The sequence below is a fragment of the Stegastes partitus genome, unplaced genomic scaffold (assembly GCF_000690725.1).
Source record: "Stegastes partitus isolate 25-593 unplaced genomic scaffold, Stegastes_partitus-1.0.2 Scaffold71, whole genome shotgun sequence".
NCBI classification, from domain to species: domain Eukaryota; kingdom Metazoa; phylum Chordata; class Actinopteri; family Pomacentridae; genus Stegastes; species Stegastes partitus.
The window spans coordinates 687-11,956 of NW_007577802.1; the positions used below are offsets into that span (position 1 = coordinate 687).

At 38.9% G+C, this 11,270-nt stretch overlaps 1 protein-coding gene across 1 annotated transcript; it reads right to left on the reverse strand.

The window, feature by feature from the left end:
* Window positions 1-2,332: 2,332 nt before the first annotated feature.
* Window positions 2,333-6,831, reverse strand: smarca2 (SWI/SNF related BAF chromatin remodeling complex subunit ATPase 2; the record flags this gene model as incomplete). Its single annotated transcript, XM_008276428.1, has 5 exons — window positions 6,720-6,831; window positions 4,554-4,817; window positions 3,738-3,867; window positions 2,951-3,343; window positions 2,333-2,434 (listed from the first exon to the last, which is right to left on the reverse strand). Coding segments are annotated over exons 2-5 (859 nt in total), but the record flags the coding sequence as incomplete, so codon positions are not given.
* Between the last annotated feature and the right edge of the window lie 4,439 nt (window positions 6,832-11,270).

An 11,270-nucleotide genomic window follows, 5' to 3' on the forward strand; every position in this document is an offset into this window, starting at 1 on the left:
TGATTTTGGATGAGGAAATACATATTCTGTTTTGTGGATAATAAAACGCACAACACCTCAAATATTCATTCCTTCATTTCTAATGAAAAGCAAATTATCGCATTGTGCTACCTGGATATAAAAACCTTTACAACTAGGTTAATAGCTGAGTAGTATCACTGGGCTGGACATCGTTAGACTTGTAGATAAATTACATCTTCTAACCCACACTTAAGTAGGCAGGTACACATCAGCCGTTGTTTCCTCAGTTCATTAAACCCATTACAGGTCCCTTTTCACTTTCACAGATTGGTACCAACACATAGCATTAAGGGTCTTTTCCTTGTCAGCTTTGGCTGGAAGAAGAACTTTCCTACTTTCCCTCCAGTGACTCGTTAATCTAAACCTAGACCCTCTAAATCGCTCTGAAACTTGTATCTCAGCTGGGACCAATTTGGTGTCAGACCAGGGACTACTGATATGTGACTACTTCATATTTGCATTTACTTGGTTTTAAATTGACCTCAGTGGGAGTTAAGGGCTGTTCTTTTTGCATATGGGGCTTTTGGATGTATGTACTAATTCAGATTTCCTCTTTTTGAAATATATTTGCATAGCGCACCATTTTATTATTCATATATGGTAAAAAAAAAAAAAAAAGTTCAACGATGTTGAGTTTTAATCATAGCTATGCTTAAGAACCTATCAGCCTTAAGCCAACAGACAGACAGTGCCAACATTTTGGGACAAATGGCTCCCATCAGTATAATTTTGGCTACGCTGGAAAGTTTTATCTTTCATACCATCTGTTTTTACAACACGGAAGAAAAATAAACTGAAGGGGATTCATATGAATTATTGTGAATCACTATCAGGAGCTAATCCATTTGTAAGGTACAAGATAACTGCACTTGTGACTGATGACCCACAAAAAGCCTGAGTTTAGCACTGATTTCTGACGGTGATCACTTTGGAGTATTACTGTGAGAATTACAGACAACTGGAGGAGCTTTCATTGAATAAAACTTTCCTTGAAGTGTTAATCAGTCCTAAAATTTTAATGGTAGCTATGATCCCTCCATCTGGAACGCCACACTTAAAGTCTACCGTTTATAGCAAATAATTAAACTAGAATTATCGCTTCACAATTTATTACATCAGCCAACCAGTAAAGCAGTTGCAGTGTACGTCCACGTCCGCCCTGTCTCAACTTTTGAATAAAAGAGGCCACCACTTAATCAGTTCATCCTATCAGATCATGGTGTGAAATTGAGTCTTAGCCAAAAATGCGTTTTGTGAGGTCACAGTTGACCAAAAGAAGTCTAATCAGTTCATTTTCAAGTCCAAGTCAACGTTTGAATGAGTTACTTTCAGGTGTTTGTGAGCCATTGCGTTCATGAGAATGAGACTCACAGACAGATACTGACCTACAGACAGATGTACAACAAAAAAAATCACCTAAGCTTGAAAAAAATTGCTTTAAAACCTTGTAAATTAGAGAATGAAGAGAAAAAAAAGAGCTGTAAAAACTTGCTTCAGTGACAAATACCTCTACAAGTTATTGATTTTAACTCACCTAAATGGGCTAAATTTAATTTAATGTAACGCCAGACTTTCTGGTTAAGTCACTGTACTGTACATCTGCCAGTAACGATTTGTGTCTTATTTGACAACATACGTGGGCGTCCCTCTTCAAATCTATCCATCTTCAAAGGGTGTGTGGAAAGATGCTGCAACCTTTGATTGCAGCATCCTTTCACACTGCGACGTTTAGCTTCAAAGAATTCGCTGTAGTGTCCTTTAAAGAGAATCTGAGGTGTAGCTATACATCAAACAGAAGTGTGTAGCCGGGTCGCCATCAAACCTTTCATTCTCACTCACGCTGGATTGTAAATACGTGAAGTGAAAAGGTGTCAAAGTGAATGTAGCTCAATGGGTTGTTAGCTCAACTGGTCAACTATGCAGAGATACACATCATGGACAGACGAGTGACAAATTAAAAGTAAAACCGAAAAACAGCGTCTTGATAAGGTGTTCAGCTCCAATGTGCCTCAGCACTGATTCTCCAAGTCTCTGGAGGGATGAACGCCATTTTTACAGAAGACATTCCCTCATTGCCATCCTGGAACAGCTCACTCCCACCAGGACAGAAATGTTTCATCATAGAGGTAGTCACTCAGAACAGCTTTGGATTGATTTATAGTGACGCTTCTCTCTAAGTGGATCCAAACCAAACCAGCGAAATGCCCCCCCCAGAACACAACAAAGCCACCGAATCAGTACACTGTAGGGGTCAAGCATTCATGGTTTCCTTTTGATACGTCACCCGTCTGGAGATTGACAAAGTACTTACCGTCAGACCAAGGCTTGGGTCCTGTGCTTTGATTGTGTCCTTGCATTGCTGGGGTTGGGCATGGACTTGACTGGGGACCACCCATAGGTGCCATTGGCATACCTTTTAACACAATTACAATTTATATTTTAGTAATTCATCTAGTACATATTTAAATTGTAAAGCAAAACTCTCTCTGAGCCTTTATCATGGCCTAAATAGATAATGTAAGGATGTGACAGGCTGGTAGCCACATTCTGACGAAAGGTTTGTTCATTATTTGAAGAAAAATGCTCCACATTAACATAAACGATGTCAAATCACTGGACAAATGTAGGTTCTGTGCTGTTGGTGCAGCAGAACAAGTTATCTGAGTATGTCAACTCAATGTATTTTTTAACGTTCTTCTGACATTTCATAGATTATTTCCAAAAACTAATCATTTGATTCTTATACCCACCTTCAAGTCTGACATTAGCAGCACGTGGACCACAAATTTACAGAAAAACATAATCCTAACTCCCACTTTCCTGTTTAAGGATCACGCACTGCAAAAAGAAGAACCTGGGCAACTAACAGATTCCCTGTCTTCATAAAGTAGCCTACATATTGTAATAATGTAAAGCTGCATCTCCCTACCTGGAGGCCTGTTGTAAGGGCTGGAACTAGGAGCCTGCTGCTGCTGCTGTGGTGGTGGTTGTGGCTGCTGCTGTTGCATTGTTGGGAGGCTCCTTTTGCCCTGAACAGCCAGCTGGAGGTTTTCAGGCAGCGGCTGCCCACGACCCAGGATCTTGTAGGCCAGAATCTGAGCTCTGAGCTGCTGCAGCTGGACCTGACTGAAAGCAGATGGTCCTCGCCCCTGCTGGGCCATGCTGGACATGCTGGTCATACCTCCTTGGGGATCCATGGGCATCATGGGGCCTGACTGGGTGGGAGGCATGTGGGGAGGTGTAGGTCCACCTCCACCTCCTGACATGGGACTAGATGCATGCTCATGGACTCCCATGGGGGACGGGTGGGGCGACATGTATCCTACAGCAGACAGAAAGTGATTTCGTGGTTTTACAAACTTAAAATTTATATCAGGATCTTTAAAGCAGGGGCTCACAACCTGAAGGTCGGAGCCAAAATTATTCAGTCTTAGGGGTTGGTAATATTAACAAGACAGAAGAGCAAAAAATACAAGCTTCTCTGCTTCTTTTCTTGTTAATTAAATATTTCACGTCTTTGAAACTTTGAAAAGTGTTTTAATAAAACACTCTCCGAAGGAATAACAACTATTTATTTGATTTGGTTACTTCTGGAGACGTGTACAACTTTTAAAAAGAATAATTAAAGCTAACAAGACAAGCAGAATCCATTTCTTTTAATTATTTCTGTGAGTGAACCCATAGCTTTCAGATTTAAAAACAAAGGGATGAGCTACCTTGGCTGTGCTGGTCCATAGGACTCTGTGGAGGCCCCATGCCACTGTGAAGAGATCTCATCCCCACACCTTTCATGTGACCAAAGTGCATCGCCTCAGCCATTGACTTGTCATTCATGCCCTCCATGGGCTGAAAACAGAAAAAAAAAGACTCAGGATGCAGACATGTGCACTGTACACAACACATGTTCTCCCTCAACTGTAGTATCTGATGCAACTGTGATGAAAACTGTTTGTCAATCAAGCGTCTCATATACAGTATACGACAGCTTTAGTGCTCAGAGGCCTCGAGCCAAAACTGTCAAAAAGCCCCAGTTAAACACATACAGTAAATAAAGATCTTTTAAGATTTGGAAGAAGACACTTGCAGGCTTGTACTGCCACTTTTCCACATAGCTTGATGGTGTAGAAAATGAACTTTTTGCCTACTTTTGTCCACAGGCAATTGCTTTTCATTTATCAAGACATTTGTGAACCGGAAATGACAAGTGACAATGAAAAATACAGCCCAACTGAGAAGCCAGAGTATTTATGTTCAAAATAAACAAAGTCATTTGTGGTATTTCAGGGCTGTCATTTCTTACAACTTCATCAACATGTGCATCAGGCAGCACATGCATCAATACTGGCAGATATATGGGACAGGCAAATTTACCTGTAAGGCTCTAGTAAAGCATCCAATTAAACACTATACAGTAACAATGAAGGCTGTTGATGACAGACTGAAGACAATGTGATATAAAAATACAAACTACAACACTTTCCTTGTGCAGCAGTGACACCAACAGACGCCTAACAGTAGCATGCACACTGTACCTTGTGCATAGGATACATGCTGTCCTGAGAGTAATCACTTTGTCCCTGTCCCTGCATGCCATGAGGTGCGTTGGGCGTCCCGGGTCCAGGACTGGGTCCCATCATACTGTGAACAGAGCTTGGTGAGGGATCTGGTCCTGGGCTGGGACCCAAGATGGGCCCCGGGGACAGACCTGCCCCAGGGGAAGGGCCAGGATGGGACATTCCACCTGATGTGTCTGAGGGGGTGGACATCTACCGAACAGCTGGTAGGAAACCAGACAGCTACAGAAGGAAAAACAAGGAAGACATGATTTTAATGCCACGCAAACAATATAATCAGAAAATCTAAACGTCATTTAATGTGTTAACTGTTCTTTACATGTATTTTTTATATGTAGAATGCAATATAATGCTTATCATGACTAAAGAAACACTCTTAAATGACCACTGGATTAAGTCAACACATGTGCAGCAGTTTTAATAGAAAATGATCACAAGCACTCTTTACTACATGGCTGCTTACTTGGATGTGATGATATTGCATGAATTAGGGCTAAACAAGACAGAGAAAAATCATGCTGACAATATTTTTGACACACACTGAGATCGCAATGAGTTACTTTTAGTGGAAATGGTAATTTTCCATGTCTTCTCCACTGAAAAAATATAATCATGTGATGTACTGTGGTCTGTACAAACAAGCATGTACCCTTATGTCTAGTTAATATGATTTCTAGGTCAGGGCGTGTCTGTAGCTTCACGTGGTTCATTTAAAATGGCATCTTCTGACTAGAGCTGCAACGACTGATCAACTAATCAATCAGCTGTCAAAAATTAAACTGATCACTAATTATTTTGATAATAGAATAACTGATTTAAGTACATTTAAGAATGAAAATCTAAATTTTCTGAGTCCAGCTTCTAAAAATTTAGATTTTCCTGTTATCTTTCCTCCTCTAAGAAAGTAAACTAAACATCTTTGGCTTGTGAACTTTTAGACGCCACTTTGTGAAACACTGACTGACATTTTTCACTATTTTCTGACGTTTGATCAACCAAATAACTGGTCGAGTGATTGTCAAGACAATTGAAAGATTAATTAGACAAGAAAAATAACAGCTGTGGCTCTACTTGTGACACATTTTCACTTTTATCAAAAAACACACACCTCCAGAGATTTGATATTGCACTTAGGCATATTGTGATGTATGTATAATGTATGTAATATTACATTTCAAATCATTGTGCAGCCCTCATACAGATGCTTTTTCAATCTACGTTTATATTTTACACACTAAAAATATATATATATTCAGATCCACATGTGTAAAACCTCAAGTTTAATTAGGATTCTGTTTTGTTTATTGTTAAGCTGCCCTGTAAACAGAGTCCCTTTACTACTGAAATTAAAACATATTTTGACAACAAATTGCCGTTTTTTTTATTGCATTTTCCAATAAAAAGCCGAAATGTCATCCCCAAAGAATGCTGTGATCACATGTAATACTTAAATTTTAAGTTTACAAGCTTCAATGTGCATCAAAGGCAACAGCAGCCATAACATACACGTACATGACAGACATATGGAGTTGCGTTGAGTATGTGGCTGCAGAGCGCATTCGCAGCGTAACAACATACATATACCGTTAAATAAATACACTAAGAACAACATACACAACAAATACAGACAAGATTAGCTTTACAACTAGACTAGGGTTAGCGTTGTGTGTTTCCTAACAGTCTCCGTACAGTTACAGGCATGAACGTTAGCTCGGCAACGACCAGTCAGAAGAATCAACTCTGATTGGATCATGGCTTCCCCAAAACTGGTGGCCATCACGGATGTGCAGACAAAATCAAAGTTAAGATGAAAGTCAAGCTCCTGACGTGACCTTGTCAACATTTTAAGAGGTGCGGTGTAACTTTAGCGTAACACTTAAAAAGACGCGGTGTCAACAGAACTAATAATCGGGACGTTTTAAGCTGTCCGCTGCGCTCGATCGTTGGACAACTCGGCTAACGGCTAACTAGCTGACGTTAGCTAGCACAGCCTGCTAGCTAGTCCGGGCGGCGCTGGCTTCACACACTAACTGCCGAACTGTCAGAAAGTTTGGACAGTTAGCAGAACGCAGAGTAGTCACATGTCGGTATTCGTCAAAGACGAAGCGCCATCAGTCGTTTTACCTTTCGGCCGGAGTGAAACTGCACACAATTAGATGGAATTATTATAATGTTTCTTCAAAATATGACTGCTGTCCATAAGTTCACTCCCCCTCGGTGTTGTTTTGCTGACATATTTAGAGCGTTCTTGTGTCGCCATTACTGATTTGTCACTGTCAGCGGAAGTCCCGCCCACTTGCTCTGTGATTAGTGGGATGCCACGTCAATCATTTTATTGAGTTGTTTGGGCGTGTGTGTGCTCTGTAACTTTCTGCACGGCTGCAAGGGGACGGTTATGCTCGTGTAAAACTTTGCTACAGACTTGGAGATATGTTTTGAGCTTTAGCCAGAGTTTTTGTACAGATTTGAAAACACTGGAGGCATTACATTTTACCCTGATAATCACACGATTTTCAAGGTATTAGTGTGAGCCACTTTCTTTATGTTTCACATCAGTGTCACAGAGTGTAGGCCTGCTATAAAACAATGCTTGTCAAACTGCCATGAACGTGTCTAATTTATGATGATTTACAGCTACAATCTTGTGCAAAATATGCCCTGCAATAAAAAACTTGTGGGAAACACTGAGTCTCACCAGGATTGCCAACTTTTAGCTCCCAGCTGGAGTGAGATTGTGCAGCATGCAGGCTGCTGATGCTCATTTTCATTTTTAATCAGACTTTTCATTCCTAATTTGGGTGCAGAGAAGAGAAAAGATGCAAGTGCTGGTCAGTCGAGAAAGTTTTCTCCTTAAGTCCACTAACACAATGTCCTAAATACACAGTCAGACCAAATCTGCTGCTCAGAGGTGATAAATAAAACTCAGTACTGCACTGAGCAGTGTTTTGCATCAACAGATTGACTTCACTGAAGCTATATAAAATGTGAGCTGAGTTATATCCTTCCCCAGTTGTAACTGTCAGCATCGTCTTGAAAGTCTTTTCTTAACGTTTACCTTTACATTAAGATTATTTTTTTGTTGTTGTTGTAATTTTGAACTGTTTTTGTTTTTCCTCTGGTTTCATTTGATAATATTGATTTTAAGTTTTCAAGTTAAAATTGTCTTCCAGCACTTCACTTATTATCATTTATCACATACTAAAATAGACCAAAAGCCAATATGAAAAATGTATACATTACAAAATGTAAAAAAAAATAACAAATGTAAAATGTAGTTCATATGAACTGATCAAATCAAAAGAGTATTTGCAGACTGTTTTTATATTTTTGTGTGTAATCAAGCAGAAACTGCAAATGAATCCTGATATATAAACCTTTATGTTGTGTTTTTTGTTGGTCGTATTGTATTTTAGAGAATTATGTAAAAAAAAAAGTGCATGTGTAAAGTTTCCAGCTGAAGCAGTGAAGCTACAGTAAACATCATCTGACTGGTTTTAGTGACAGTTTTTGTACCCAGAGGCTAAAATGTTCTCCAACATGTATGTGCTCCTCTGTGCAGTCTGTAAAGTGAACACAAGATGGAAGCAGTGACCAGCGGTTGCCGCAGTGAACCAGCTTCTGCAGCTCTGTGCCGTCACACAGCAGCACCTGTGAGTATCTACATGCATCTTACTTCTAAACAAACATGTCAAGTCTACAGGGACTGAGTGCTGAATCCCACATTTAAATCATTGAGTCTGATGATAGCACTGTGGAGTGTCGAAGGCGAGCCATGCAAATGCTGCACAGGTTCAGCAATGCTCCATTTGCATCCTTCTGATATCAGAAACTGTGTTTTGTTTTCATTATGAAGCGATAGAGCTGTTTCCACTGTCCATTTGCTTGTTTAAACTCAGTGGATATATTAGTTTTTCTATGCTGTTTTCTCTGTGTAGTACAGTCCATAATTTGTCTGCATTTACATCAAGTGTAGCTTATCCAAATAAATTAAAATAACGATAAGAGCTGCAGCCTGTTTTAGGAATGAAATATGTTACCATCATATTCAAAATGTTTCTCTGGGATCCTACTTAGACCTCTTTTTTTTTTTTTTTTTTACAAACTGGAGCTTTTCCAAAATCACTGGAGGTAATAAATTATCTCAACAAGCTGCTGGCTTTTTTTGTACACACCCAAACATGGCTGGAGAAGACAGTGTGGGACTGGCAAGCTTCAGCTTTAGTTAAAAGCAGAAATGTGCTGGAGAAAATAGGTCATCTTTAATTATTCTTTTAAAAAAAATAAGGTGCACACAAAGTACACAATCGTTTTAAAACCCTTTTTAGATTTAGTCAACAGAAATAGACTCACTATTATTCAAAACTCAGTCAACAGAGTTTCCCTAGGTACATGCTAGCTGTCTGTCCATGAGCGATGACATTTTGATGACCTTGTAAGACATTCAAAGTCCTGTCCGCCCTTCGTTTGAATAACCCATACCTCACCGATCAATAAGCAAAGCTGCTCATTTAAACCCTGATCTTGACTTCCCCTCCTTAACAATTCTGCCCTTCCTTACATCTCTTCATAAAGGATGTGCACAAGGTTCCTGAATGTAAATTTTACCCAAATAAACAAATCTAATTAACTCTGTGGTCAAAGCCGCCACCCCCTTCAGATTCACCGAGCCAGGAAAGGGCTTGGCCGCAGTCATTTGTCAGTGAAAGGACTAGTGGTTGTGGCTTCCATTCACCTTGAAACCTGCCGTAAAAAAAAAAAAAAAGAAAAAAGGCTCACTGGCATGACATTTTATTCAAAGTCTATAGGTTTTTAAATGGTTGCCTTGGACAATAGCGCATTCTTTTACAGATGCAAAGGAGGTCTCTTGAAGTCATTTTTCTTCCTCCGTTCCTTTGATAAATCCCCTTTTGCTTTATTTGTCTGTTTAAAGACAAAATGAAATGATTTTAATTTGAATCAGGAGCACCATTCTAAGGAATGACGTTGGGGTTTTGCTTTGAGTCTGTGATTTGTATTTTGATGCGATTTTACTTTTTAAATGTTTATTCCAGGTAACTTTACTAGACAATTTTAGCAGTATACAAACTAAATGCTCATTTCAGCTTTGAATGGAGAAACACTGGTTTCTTGTACTATTCACCGAGCGAGGTCAGAGACTGTGACTGGTCTCAGAGTAGACATGCTGCTATTTCTAACAATATTTGGGACTGTTGGGTGCTTCCATGACTGGTTTACAAACTGTTCTCAGATCAGAAGTCTTAATGAAACTATTACTAATTACATGAAACGTCATTTAAATACCACATTTATTATCGATCCGATAGGAATGCACAAGTAATTTTGCTCTTTTGTCTATAAGTCTATGTGAAATGTGCACAAAATAGTGCTTTAAACATCCACTAATAAAGATCACATTACAACACGTATGAACAAAACAACCAGATAACTAAGACACTGTACTGTGTGTAGCCTGTTGTCTTTTTTTTTTTTTTTGTTACCTTGCTGTGTAAGTAAACACAAAACTTAATATTTTGAAAAAAACCTAAAACTATAGACATTTTGGCACAAGTTCTAATGTATTATTTAACTATGAGGTTGATTGAACTTTACACTGAGTATTATTTATATTCATCTATTATATTACTATTTAATTACATTTGGACGTGAATGCATTGAAGCTGAATGATTGATTTCATGTCATATATTTACTGACAGACAGCAGACTTGTGCATGCAGTGTGTTTGTATCGGCAGGTGTGTGCAAACAAAGGGTGTGTTATAATTAGTTTTACATGAACCACATTTGGCAGCGAGCTGTTTGCTTTTTCTCAGTGTTATGTGAGAGTCCCATTTGAATAACCAGTGCTTACATTGTGGTGCACTTATTTTATTTCTGAGTCCGATGATGGCTGTTCAAACAGCGCAGACATGCGGCCCTGGAATAATAAAGCGGCCATATTTATCATCCCTATGTACATGCTGACAAATGGCCTTTATCGTGTGTTACAGTTTACATTAGTGGATTTGTTACTACTTGTGTTTCCACAGTCACAGTTCCAAACAGTTTTTTATTCCAGTAAATACTACATGGAAGTTATTATTGATATTGGCAGCAGGAAGAACTTTTTTTTCTTTCCTAAGCTCTTCTTTTGTCCTGTTTTTTCTTGTTTTCTTTATTTTGCTTTTCTACCTCATTTCATGGTGTTCTTTCTCTTCAGCTTTTTTCATTTTTTTTCTCTTTTCACTGAGTATTTTATGTGTTTTTTTATAATGCCAGTTATATTCCAAATTGCATCTCTTAATTTTTTTAAAGCCTTAATTTTATTCAGGCATCTTTGTAGCCATGAAGCTAACACCACAGCTAGCCACAATAGCTCTCATAGCTTCGTTCTGTTTTCTCTTTGCTGGTCGTCTCACTCTTCTCTGGCATCTTATTCTCAGGATTGTACATTTCATTTAATAAAGACTTACTAAGGAAGAAAGAAAGCTAGAAACTAACTTCCAATAGTGACTTTTTAACTTCCAGTCAGCAGAGCTTGCTAGCTAGGAAAGGAGTTCTAGTTAGCAACAGCTCACTGTCAGTTAACAAGATAGTTAACTCAGTTACAAATGGGATTGTAGTTCATATATTTTACCCTAAAAAATGCATTTGTAAAGTACTACTGATTGTTGTCTC